Source organism: Carassius gibelio, chromosome B24 (assembly GCF_023724105.1).
Source record: "Carassius gibelio isolate Cgi1373 ecotype wild population from Czech Republic chromosome B24, carGib1.2-hapl.c, whole genome shotgun sequence".
NCBI classification, from domain to species: Eukaryota; Metazoa; Chordata; class Actinopteri; order Cypriniformes; family Cyprinidae; genus Carassius; species Carassius gibelio.
In genome coordinates, this window is record NC_068419.1 from 15708947 (window position 1) to 15722696 (window position 13750).

The 13750-nt window shown below is 35.8% G+C and overlaps 1 protein-coding gene across 1 annotated transcript in view; it reads right to left on the reverse strand.

Annotated features, from left to right (window-relative positions):
* Positions 1 to 2282: 2282 nt before the first annotated feature.
* Positions 2283 to 13750, reverse strand: part of prpf4bb (pre-mRNA processing factor 4Bb) — a 47219-nt gene continuing 35751 nt past the window's right edge. Inside the window, exons 5-15 of the mRNA XM_052596687.1 lie at positions 11139 to 11220; positions 10834 to 11044; positions 10591 to 10664; positions 10413 to 10503; positions 10173 to 10320; positions 9901 to 10038; positions 9167 to 9320; positions 8984 to 9098; positions 8696 to 8847; positions 3623 to 3709; positions 2283 to 3477 (exon numbers count right to left, since the gene is read on the reverse strand). Coding sequence (XP_052452647.1) covers positions 3274 to 3477; positions 3623 to 3709; positions 8696 to 8847; positions 8984 to 9098; positions 9167 to 9320; positions 9901 to 10038; positions 10173 to 10320; positions 10413 to 10503; positions 10591 to 10664; positions 10834 to 11044; positions 11139 to 11220 — 1456 coding nt within the window. The 3' untranslated portion in view covers positions 2283 to 3273. The remainder of the gene's footprint in view (positions 3478 to 3622; positions 3710 to 8695; positions 8848 to 8983; positions 9099 to 9166; positions 9321 to 9900; positions 10039 to 10172; positions 10321 to 10412; positions 10504 to 10590; positions 10665 to 10833; positions 11045 to 11138; positions 11221 to 13750) is intronic.

A 13750-nucleotide genomic window follows, 5' to 3' on the forward strand; every position in this document is an offset into this window, starting at 1 on the left:
TTTTACAAATGTAATTTTACTCTGTTTGTTAATGTTTTTACTCAACATTTGTGCAGTTTTTGGAGGATTTATGATATCTTTTAAATTTCTATAAACAAATAAATATTTATTTAAATAGGCTTTTTACAAAAAAAAAACAGCATTTGATGTAAAATTCACTTTAAAAAAGACCCAGATTTCTAACTTTCATTCATGGGGATAACATGGATAATTTTAAATTATTTAATGTAACATTTATACCCATTTTTTGGAAAATGCTGTAAAGAAATAAAAATAAAATCACTTTAACCACTAGATGGCTATAGAGCTCCACTATATGCTATTTGACTACCTAAAAGATATCTTTTCACAAGTTGGATTCATATCTAAATATTATAAAATAAAAATTATAACAAAAATGAAATATTTTTGGTCAAAGTTTAGTTTTTTTTTAACTGAAAAAAAAAAAAAAAAAAAACCCAGTTTTTCAATAATGTTACATTACAATGCATTGCAAGGCAATAAGCATGGTAAACCGCATGACTTCTGTAGACGTCGTTGGAGCAGGTTTGTGTGTGCGTGCTAAATTGTTTTGTCTCATCCTGTCATCGCTCTCTCCCTCTTTGGTGGTTCTGCATTTTGCATGATTTAATTGAAATAATTATAAGAGAGCAGTTGTTTTATATCCTCATGTGTGTGTGTGTGTGTATACACATTGTCGGTCTCAGTGTCACCACTTTATATTTGTGTTGGTTCTGCATTTTGGATGATTTTATTTGACAAATGATAAGAGAACAGTTTTAATAGTCTCAAAAATGTATTCCTCTATGTGTGTGTGTGTGTATGTGTGTGTGTTGTGAGCAATATAATTTATCATTGTGAATGTTTTTGCATTGGTGGAAGTGTGCCACTTTATTTGTGCCATTTCTGTCGATGTGTTCTGCGTTGTTTTTGCCACGCTAACATAAAAACAGATATCATTCCAATTTTTTTTTTTTTTTTTTTTTTTTTTTGTAGATCTAGAAAGTATTGAGAGCCGTAGAAGGTTTCATACCATTTGGACAAAGGGAACATTTTTTTTTTTTTTTAATTTGAGCAAAAGTCATTTGGGGTTAAAAAAAAACCCGAAAACCATCTGAGGGTTAATTAGGGTTGGCAGGATAGTGGCCCTCCAGGACTGGAATTGCCTATCCCTGATCTAGATCAAAGACCCACATCTTTAACTTGGCTTACACATAACACACTAACACCTTTCTATTATTCAAATCTGTTAAAGGATTTTAAGGCTGCATTAATTAGGAAAACCGGAACCGTGAACACTTCCCATAACACACAATGTACTTGCTACATCGTTAGAAGAATGGCATCTATGCTAATATTAGTCTGTTTCTCTCTTATTCCGAGGTCACCTTTAGCCACCAAATTCAGTCTGTATCCAGATCAGATGGTCACTGTAGTTACCCGGATCCAGTACAATTCAGCCGAGATGGTGGATCAGCACCTAGAGAGGACCTGTGAGTTATAACTGTAACTTGAACTTGGTTCTAAATAAATGCGACTTATAGTCCAGTGCAACTTATATTTTTTTTTCCTCATCATGACATATTTTTGGACTGATGCGACTTATACTCAGGTGCGACTTATAGTCCGAAAAATACGAGATATATAAAAAAAAAAATATATATATATATATATATATATATATTGTAATTCCTCAAATAAAAACCAGTAGTCAAATAAACGCCGGGCCTCTTGTAGTGGCCGTGGTCAACACGGACAAATAAAGGCCGGGGGAAATTTGTGCAGCGGAGCCAGATAATGAACGTACACGCCCACTGCTGGAGCGTTTCTCGTTCTCGAATCAAGAACCAGTAATTGCATCGGTTTTCGGATCATCACCAGTACACTGAACCGAGAACCGTGTCTGTCGGACGCGTCCGATTCGAGAGCTGATGATACTGCGCATGTGTGATTCAGCATGAAGCAGACTGACACAGAGCGCGTCTGAACCGAACTGTTTCTTTCGGTGATTGATTCTGTGCTAATATTATGATCTCTGTCCATTGGAACGCTATCGCTTTTAATTTAAAACGGGTTATTTAAAACAATTACTTATCAAACAGATGGAATTAGAAATAAAGGCCTGCCTCTAATAAAAGCCTGCTTCAAATAAAAGCCTGTTACCTTCCTCAGTTCAGGTAAATAAAGGCCCCGGCTTTATATATATATATATTCACATTTTGTAAAGCAAAATGTAAAAAAAATATTTTCAGTTAAACAACAAATCCCAATAGCAGCTGACAAAAGTTTTACACTTTATTACTAAAAAGCAAAACCTTTTATTACTAAAAAGATTACACTCATGTAGCCATTTTAATTTCCCTTCACAATCAAATTTTTCAAGTTTATTAAAAAATAATAACAATCCCAGTTAGGAAAAACATGTTTTATGCTGCGAAAATTGAATTATTTACACTGTAAAATAAGTGATCACCCATCTCTCAGGGCATGTCTGAGAGACTTTCTTTTGCGCTTCAATGTTGGCATTGTGGCTCTTCCTACCACATAATTTAAATATTTGGGACTTTAAATTTAAGCATCATCTCTAACAGGCCTGCTTTAGCTTTAGAGTTTTTGGAAATCCAAGTTAATTTACAATTTAGTCGTCAAAAAGTGACAATTTGGAATCATTCACTAAGATTTAACACCTTAAGGACCCACGTAAATTTCTTAATAGGACAGGCTTTTAAGGTGGGACAAATAAAATGGGACAAGAAGGTTTCTAGTGTGATATCCAGTATCATTTGAGGTAAATTTACTAGAGCAAAACCACTATTTTAAACAGCTGTACATCATTAACTATTATAAAGTAAATCTAAATTGAAGCCAATTGTTTAAATGGTTACCAAAAAGGACACATTTGCATTATAATTGTAGAATCACAAAAATAACTTGTTTCTCAGCCATTTCTTCCTTTCAACATCTGAACACTAAACTAACATATAAATGATGCATTTTGCACATTTCGGTCACTTCTGAAGTTAAATAAGACAAAGTCTGATAACTGCTAAACATGCCTCTCTCTCAAGGGAATGACTATGTATTCATCTGTACAATAAAAACAAGACCAATCTGAGAGATCCGAATAATAAAATGACTGGGCAAAACAAAAATCACTAGAAAAACATGAATAAAAATAGAAAATTGAAAGTCTTGTGATGAAAAACATTCTGAGCTTGAGTCTATTGGCTCAGTCCTGGAACAATGGATAGTCACAGGTTAGGCATGAAAGTATCATATCTTTTCCTGAATGAAAGGGTGCTGTAGGGCTTGGTTGATGCTGATGCGTTTAGCTGGGTCCAGCATCAGAGTACCATCCAACAGATCTTTAAGCTGCATGACCTTCTTTCTCTGATCCTCAGGTAACCTCTGACCACCGATCATGTCCGCGAGCAGGTCTTTAGTGGGGTTAATGGTGCTCATCACAGTTACCTTCTCCTGAAAGTTTGAAAGAATGTGTAAGAGAAGGTGAAGGGCATGAAACAGATGTGTGCTGTTATCATAGTTGTGTGAATGGCATTAAAGCCAATTAGAAAAAAATAACACCATGAAAGTGGAAACCAACACATGAACTGGAACGTACCCTTTCAGTCACTTTGTCTACCTCTATATACAGGAAGTTCAAGCTCTGGTCAAAATGTTGGTCTTTAAACAGGCCTTTCCGGATCATCTACACAATTCAAAAAAACACCATGTAAGGATTTATACATAGGAATTAAATGGCATAATAAAGTGAGTATATATTTACACGTTTTCTCAGTCACTTTGGTGTATTTCTCAAATCAGAAATGAAATTCTCAAAACTACTTGTTCAACCTCCACATAATCTATTCCTCAAACCTTTCCTGGAGTACCCCCAGTCCTGCACGTTTTGTACGTCTTCCTCATCTATCACACCTGAACCAACTCATGTGGAGACTGCAAGACCTGAAGTAGGTGTGTCAGATATAGGGAGACATATAAAAAGTGCAGTGCTGGAGGTACTTCATGGAAAGGTTTAAAAACCACTGATCTAGTCACCTGTGCACATTATAAAAGCAGTTTTTCATTCTTTTGAACAATTCTTTTGCGATTACTTTGGTACATTCATGCAACTGATTATGTAGGCCATATGGATTGTCTGCGGTTTCCTACATTATCATTTGCTTTTAGGGATGTCAACGATTAATTGATGACAAATTTTCTGTAAGAGATGCAATCGATTAAAGTTATTGATGGTTGGTTAAAAGATTTAATGTTGGGCTGCGTGCAAGTGGCTGTGAGTGACGGTGATGGTATATAAATGCATCATTCATTCAAAATGTACAAATTAAGCTTTTAATGGGATTTAAACTTTAAAGTACATTAAAATAGAAACAACAAAAGTTCTTCAACTTGAAAAGCAATAGAAATGTAATAACTAAGTAATTTCATCAGATAACTGCGGGACACAGTGACAGGACAGGTAGTCTATTCATTCCTACAACTTGTTAATTAGTTCCTACAACTTAATTTGTGGCAATTGTCCTTGTTTCATTAATTTTATTCCCTAAATAACCCATGATTTAACTGAAATAAGGGAACAAATTAATAAATGGAACAAATTCTTAATTCATGAAATCTTTAATTTCCTTTCCCATGATGCGAAAACCGTGATTAAAAGTGAACGATAATAAAAAAACTTGCAAAATTAGAGGGTTAGATTGTGAAGATTCAGGAAAAGAAACAATGCCTAAATGTTTCTGAATTGGTGACCAACCTGCAAACCAGAATGAAGCCACATAAATGAAGGCTATAGGCTCTAACTGCATGGTCACGATCTAACATCAACCTATTATTCCTCTAATAAACAAAGCTTTTATACCACACTTGTCATAATCAGAGTTTATAATATGTAAATAAATAATTGCTGGATTCAAAAACAGCAATTAATAGGCACTGTGACAGACACTGACAATACGTTATTCCGGAGCATTCAATGATGTCACTAAACTGTGACGCTAGGGGTGTGACGGTTCGTATATAACCGTGAGACCGGCGGTTATAGTTGAACACCGTCATTAGAACTCTATAACCGCCAAAACCGTGTCATTAAAATATTTTTTACAAACATTTTTTAGATAGGATCATAAGATGCGCAATATATCGGGAGACATGGTTTTTACCACTTAATGAAGTTTTGTAAATCATCAGACATGATATTTACCACTTCATAAAATTTTGCTTTGTAGAAAACCTTTCTTAAAAACGAATTTCGTTTTGTACAAATTTTGTCTTAATTTTAATAAATGTTTCATCAACCAATTGCATGTATTTTAATAAATAAAAAGCAAATATAGCAGACAATGATAACCGACATGGAGGCACCAGCGCGCCGCGTTCACTTTCACTGCACTGTGAACTAGAGCGCATCTCATCGTAAATGAAACTCAGCGTAGGCCTATGCCTCATACATTAGCATTAAATATCTTTGCTGCATCCTTTCTAGAACAGACAATGGCATTTTTTTTGCGGCTCGCATCAGCAAAGCATTGCATGGCCATAGACCGCAAAACAATCAGCGGATGGCGGGCGGGTGCGGCTTTGAAATTTGCTCAAAAAACGTTGCCGCGGATGAGTTTTGTGACCGATTTCCTTAATAAATGGAGGTCTGAAATCTCTGCCCCTTTACCGATCAGAGCGCGCGCTGACACGGAGTTAACCCGCTATCTCCAAGAACAACCAATTGACTCTATGGCAGATCCACCAAATTTAGGCAAAGCCGCACTCGAACGTCCTTGTCTGCATGCACGCACTGTCAAGATCGAATGCACTAGATGCTGGATTTTTAAAAGCAAATAGGCCTACCGGAATGCAAAAATTTAAAACCTGACATTTTCTAGAACAGAATCCAGCAGGATCAAATTAATGTGAGCAACAGTGTTGTGCTGCAGCAGCGCCGATGTAAGCAGTTAACGTGCAGGGCAGTCACAGGCACGCCAGAGTTACGATTGGGATCATTTTGTTTTAAATACCATGTGTCAGTTGAAAACATTGCAATCGTTTTGTTTTTTTTAAATACAACAACGAGCACAATTCAATTAAAGTTCCTAAGCATGGCATCTATATTGTCTTTCCAAGCAGAGATCCCAAAAAAAATTAAATAAAAAAAACTTTTACATGCAATGCATTTTTACATTTAACATTTACAGTTTCTGTTCAGGGTTTTCCAACTGAAATATATAATATTTTAGCCTTAAAGCATTATCTAAAAACAATAATCAAAACATTCACATCTTGAGCAGAAAAGTTAACTAAAAATTTCAAAGTTTAAGTTCCTCCTCAAGTCATGTCTGGAGTCATTTCAGGTCGAGTCTGAAGTGTATGAAAATCAGTGTCACTAACCCAAGTGCCCATCTCTACCATACACAGACAGAGGACAACACAACACAAAGTGATATAAATTCTGACAATAATTTGGGAATTTTTTATTTTCACCTTTGTGCCCATATTTCTTTTTCTTTTCTATAATACAATGATGTTGTAATGTTTCATTTTTTTTTCAGACCACAGGTACAAGTGATTCCTATTAGGGCTGGGCAAAAAAAAATATCTCGATATATTTACACGAAAAATAACCCCCCCAAAAACTACTGTAAAAACAAATATGCCAAATATTTCATGTTTAGGGCCCTATTAAAGGTTTTATTTTTTTCTTCATACGTTTTATTGTTACGTGATTGTTTAAGCAAGTGTAATTATTTAAATGCATTAAACCATTTTTTCCTTAAAAAAGCCTTATGTGAAATGTTTTTTCCCTTCTGAAATTTGGTGTATTCACGTTTTTCTGGTTATCAAATGAAGGCATAAAATATTAATTTAATTTATCTTTTAATTATTAATAATTAAGAAAACTTTATTTTTTGGTAAACAAAGGGGATTTAATATTAAAAATAATACATGGAAGAAATGTTGTGCGATTATTCCTTAAATTATGTATGTTTCATTTTAAATAGTAGTAGTAGTAGTCTATGTAAATGTATTTTGACGGGTTTACCGTTACAGTTCTGTGTATGTGATACTACAGTCTATGATGTGATATATGACACTAGTTTTACTCAGATCAAGCAGTTCTGGAGATGTTCTTCATGTGTTCATATCCTCATTTAGTGAGAAGACAGACTTGAAATCACCGGAGCGTCACGCACGCTTCCATGTGTGTAATAAAACGAAGAAGCGCTTCTGCGCCAATCATTAACACAGACACACTGAACATTCATTGCAGGATTCAAATTTAAATAGACTTTTCCGGCTTACTATTTACAGATATTAGTCCATATCACGATTTGATGAAAGTGCAATGACCTACTTTTGATTAATTCATTTAAAATTAGCCAAATTCCGTGACATTCCACGTTAAACTGTAAATTCCGTTTTTATCATAGGAAAATCCTCATAGGGCCCTACAGAAATCATAGGGCCCTACAGTAGACATCTGCCTGCTGTTCGCCCGATGCCTTAAAACAGAAGTATCTCCATATAATGAAGCCAGTTGTCCTTTTTTATATACTAGTTCTGCAGCCTCAGGTCTGGTTGCAGATGACGCCATGGTCAACACGAGGGGAGGGGGAACAAAATTAGGGATGCGGAGGCGAGCACAGCACAGAGAAGACAAAAAAGCAAAGTCAGAATTAAATATAAACAATATATATAGATATTACGATGTGTCAAAATCCATACGATCCATATCGTGTTTAAAAAATCTCTATATATTTTAAATGGAGATATTGCCCACCCCTAATTCCTATCCAGTCTCTTTCAATCAATATCCCACATACAGTAATGTGTAAATGTGTACTTTTGAAATGGATATATGGCATACATAAGTGCAGTACAGCCTTCATTTCAATAAAGTAACTGTCATCTAAACTGTTTCCATTGTTTACATCAGGTAAAACTAACAGAGTGCACTGTTATATTAACAATATGAATTCCGTATTTTCCAGACAATAAGTCACACTTTTTTTCCATAGTTTGGCTGGTCCTGCGACTTATAGTCAGGTACGACTTACTTATCAAAATCAATTTGACATGAACCAAGAGAAATGAACTAAGAGAAATTAACCAAGAGAAAACATTACCATCTACAGCCGCAAGAGGGTGGGCTATGCTGCTCAGTGCTCCTGTAGCCTACACTGAGCAGCATAGAGCGCCCTCTCGCGGCTGTAGACTAATGTTTTCTCTTGGTTCTAAATAAATGCGACTTATAGTCCAGTGCGACATATATATGTTTTTTTCCTCATCATGACGTATTTTTGGACTGATGTGACTTATACTCAGGTGCGACTTACAGTCCGAAAAATACGGTAAGCATACTGATTATTTTGTTTGTAAAAAAAAGACACAGGGACTTTTCATTATAATGGCACTGACATCTTCACTGAAAAAATACCTTCGAGAGACGAACTAAAGATTTTTATTTAGTTACAGGATTTTACAGTCAATCCATGGTGCTGTTTGTACAAATTGTTTTGAGAAATGCACATAATTCTTAGCAAATATCAAAGATAATGAAAAACTGTAAAAAAGAAAAAAAAATAGGCAAGTTTTATCGTTTTTTCCCCCCTTTATCTTTTAAATGTAACAAATAAGCAAGTTACAAAAAAGAAAATAAAAAGTTTGAATACTGTTTCAATACCTTGTTGGGCATCTTGCCCTTCAGATCCATAGCCAGCTTCAGCATGTGGTTGTTGGAAGAGCCAGGGAACAGGATCTTTCCAGTGTAAAGCTCATACAGGGTACAGCCGACTGACCACATATCAATGCCGTAATCATATGGTTTACCAATGACTGGGAAGAAAGAGAAAGTTAGATCCAATTACTAGGCCCATTCACAAGTTCAGCTGTGAAAAAATCTGTGGAAACTAAAATATAATAACATGAACATAGGTAAACCTGCTAATCACATAGCTACAATGCAACTTACCGATTTCAGGTGCCCTATAGAATCTGCTGACTAGGTAGGGAGTGATTTCATTGTCAGCAACATGAGATCCAGAGCCGAAATCACAGAGTTTAAGAATAGTCTTTGATTCATTCACCTGCAGAAAGAGAGACTGAGTGAATGAATGGAGTCTCTGGAGGCAGCAGCCATAAAGATGATGCTCACCAATATGTTGTCTGGTTTGATGTCGGCATGAAGGATGTTGCAGCGTTTCAATAGTTTGAGGGCCAAAAAGAGCTGCTGACTATAGGAACGAACTGCCTTGATGTGCAGCCCCACGTCTTTACCATACTTCTTAAGCACTTCACGCAGATTCATACTGATAGAGACAAACACAGCGAAAACGGCTGTGAATGACTAATGCAAAATACATGTTTGAGATGATATTTAATGCATTTTATATTAGTGAACATATTGACATTAATATTCATATTTATTATATGATATTCATCTTGGAATTAGTTTGATGAGGCTAATTAGGGAAGCTCCTCATTTCAAGGCTTAGTTCAGCCCCATTTCAAACATGTGTACACTTTGCAGAGTTCAACATTTTAAAATATGAAACATTCACCTTTTCTTATGGCATGAAAATGTTTTCATGCCCTATTCACAAAGAATGTAAAATTCTACATCTATATATCTAGCAGGGATGCAAACTCATCATGGATGGAAAAGTGACAAGGTGTATGTCATTTATTCCTGTAATAGCAAAGCTGAATTTCCAGGAGACAAAAAAAAAAGTTTTATAAGAAATGTTAAAAATAGTCACACTGCTTAGTGGTGAAAAGTGATGTTATTGGCTCCAGCTAATTTTTGCATTGGTATCAGGCAAAATATATATTGCATCCTTAGCAATTTTCTCAGACAGATGCACACACAATCAGCAACCATGAAATTACCTGAGAGGTTCAAACACCAAACAGAGATGCTGTTTGTGGTAAAAGTGTCTGAAGAGCTGCAAACAGTGAAATTTATCATCGGGATCTGCGTCATTCAGCTTCTTTAGAAATTCAAGCTCCTTCAGTCCCGTCTTCTGCCTGAAGACACAACAAACAAAACCACTGAATAAAAAATTCAGCCATGACTACAAAGGATTAGATATGGTTGAAAACTAACATTTGGGTAAAACACAAAAGAGCACCAAGGCAAAATCACAAAGAGGAGTACTAACATGAGCTCATTGTTTCGGATGATCTTGACTGCCACCTCCTGGCCAGCCCGGGCAGTGTCTCTGGCTCTGACCACATTACTGAACACACCCTGTCCAGTGTACCCATACACATCATACCGCTTGTCCAGTATCTCACCGATGTTCACACCTAAAAAGTGATGTTTTTAATTATTCATTCTTCCATTTAAAATGCACTGCATTTAAAAAAGAAGGAAGACTTTGGATTTAAATTAGGCTTACGGTAGTATCCTTCTGCATCAGTCCAGTTATCCCTGAGATTGGGGTTCTCCTTAAAATCTTTACCAATACCTGCAGCCCTCAGTCTGGCACTCTGTAATGGGAGTGAAAAAGCAGTCAGATCTCTCAAAATAACCAACTGGTTTAATCTTAAAGCTGCAGAAAAACCAAATAAACTCACATCAAAATCTGCAGCAAACATGTCATCTGACTCCGTGAACATGTCGGGTGCTGAGGGTTTCTTTGGGTTGGCTCCTGCATAAAAGACAACAAGAGTAAACCAATAGATTACAGATTATTTAATGTGTTTTTATAGGGAAAAGACCATCCGGTTCTGGCACATTAACATTGCCCAACATTCCCTGAAAAGCAAGCGAGAACGAAGAACCCAGCTAATAACCCAACTTATGGCAGAGTATAATACCTTCTTTCTCCTGAGTGATGAGGTTGTGCTTAGCCTTGATGTTGGCCTCAAAAGTGTTTACATTCTCCCGCTCATATTCCTTTACATCAGCTGCTACCCGCTCCAGGATGTCATCAGGGGAAGGTGAACGACTACGCATGCTGCTCTGAGGGCTGCTAGGCTCTGATGCCATGGAGCCCATATTGCTGTCCTCATTTACCGCTTTATATTTCTATATCAATACAGAACAGTTTCATAGAAGTACAATCTGATCATGTTCTCTCAAAAAAAGTTAGTCTCTCAGAAAATTTGTTATATTTTCATACCTGGACAATGGCAAGTCGCTGTTGTCGTCGCTGCTCAATCAGAGCCTCTTCATCCTCCTCTTCAGCATCAAAGTCCTCCATCCTAAACATGTTCATTAAGGTGAATTTCAAATTAGTGAAAAGACTCAAAAGACTCAATCACTTCTATGACAAGATTGTTACTGTTAAATGCAGCTATGTTCTCAAATAGGAGGGTTACAAAACAGTCAAATAATTTTTTTTACTGAAGTATTACTCTTCAATGATGAACTAACTGCCTTTAAGTAAAAATTGAGTGTTTACTATTGTCCTTTTGCACTGACACACTATTTTCCTATTTGATCCTGTAAAGCTGTTTTGACAATCTGTTTTGTTAAAGTACTGTATAAAGGTGACTTGACTACAGAAAAATATATTTTGCCATTAAACATTCACTAAAAACTCTTACAATCCTCATACCTACATTATTATAAGTCTTATTCTCACCAAACCTTACACTTTTGGTAAAATCCTGTCGATTCACTGTTATATACAGCTTAATTTATTCTCAACTTTGCGTGTTTCTTGGTGGCACAAATCCTGATGGGTTTAGCCATATATAGTGCTCTTTGTTAAGAAAAAATAAAAGAATAAACATAACCGATCATTTATGTTCTAACATTTTATTAAATATTAAGCTTTTAAAGTGCAATTTAGTTTGACTTTATACGCTTTATTTAATTGGTTGTTGCACTTTTTCCTACAACTTCATGTTTTTATACCTGCTTTTTTGTCCATTTTGGGGTGTTTCTTGCTTAAAAATAAATGTAAAAATGATAAAATAGAGCTGTCAAAAGACCCAGTACTTCAGTACCAAGTCGGTACTAAAAAAATGAAAATGTCACTGTACCAGGTTTAAGTACTGGTGGTGCCGAGTACCCGGTCAACCCGGTTCTTGATGTATACAAATGCTATGATTTCTGCGAAGCAGAAAACACGGACAATATCTCAAAATCAAGTGATGAAAATAAAACTTCCATTTAAATATGGAATTTGTCAAAATTAATCAATTAATAAATTAATCAAATCTCCATATGGACCAGTATCTGTAAATGTTGGTTGAAATATGAATCCTGCATGTTCTGCACGTCTCTGTGTGAATGAATGAATGAATGGCAGAGATGTGCGGGTTTGTTCACTACTTCCACTTTGCGTGCAAGGATGGGCGACGGCCAGTTTATTATTGTTTGCCTTTAACAGCATTTTAAACATCACTCTCTTACTTGTTCTGGACAAACTGTGCATCAATTGAAAGTTTAAAGACTAGCTTCGATATATGACCAATGTTTTGATAAAACATTGTTGCAGTGACAGTTATTTAGTAATTTATGTCAGGAGTGCAAAATAATAAATCCATATTATGCCACATTTTGAATAGTTCACCACTCATTTATATTCAGTCACATCTGGAGCGGTTTATTTGTGTTCAGATAGACTCACTGAACAGCGTCAATAAGGATTCATAAAACAAAGATGCATATCCGCGGATATATGTGGATATATTTAGGCCATTCTTAAAAATATTTTGGTTTGCAGTAAAAAAAAAAAAAAAAAAAAAAAGGTCGGTAGGTCGGTCTATTTTTTTCACATTTCAATGTAAAAAAAAAAAAAAGGGAAAATTTTGGTGATGGCGATGACATGGGTATGAATTTAAACAAATTAGCATATCGTGACGTCACTGACTGGGTCTTCAACCCGTGCCTTTGGGCGCATAATTCAAAAACATGTTTATTGCATGAATTTCAGGTGAGAAGAAAAAAAATAAGGTACTGTTATACTGTTTTACTTGCATCCACTACTATCAATGCAACCTACAAATGAGAGAAAAATTTGACTTTGCTATCTTGGGTTGTCACTTTTGTGATCAATCCTGTTTGATTTGAGTGACAAGTGTTCATTGAATCGATTGTAAAATCATTTTAAATACGTTTTATATGGCAAATAACACCAAATATAGGTAAATACACGGAAAACAGGCAGGACGAATGTAAAGACCAATATTTCTGATGATTTATTGGTGTGAAGTTACGTGCACAATGACAAACAGGAGTGCAACATTTTCGAAAAACAATAAGCAGAGTGGACTGCCATAATGCAAAACATTTACTGCAGGCTTCAACATGGGTGTGTTTACGATTAGTAATGTCAACAACCAACAATCGCATAGGCGATTCTAGGGCTGTCAAAAAAACAAAAAAAATAACAAAATCTAATTTTGAATAAATGTCGAATTTAAAATAAAAATCCACATTCGAATGCAAAAATGTTGCACGCAGTATCTGCTGTCTCATCTTTCACCTCGTGTATGCACACGGTTCGCCCATCTCAAAAAATGCCCGCACGCGGATGATGAAAATAACAATGCAGACAGTGTGCTGGCGGCCGAAGTATACTTGATCTTTATCAGGGGCGCACAAGATGCGATGATGATGTATGTGGCATTGCATTATAAGGTTATGTTAGCCTATCCAGTTGAAGCCACTACGAAAAAAAAAAGAAAAAAAAGAACAACATCAATGTAGAGGGACACCGTTGGACTCGCGTCTCGCACAAGAGAGCCGCATGTTTAGAAAGACATGTAAAATGTATTTAAT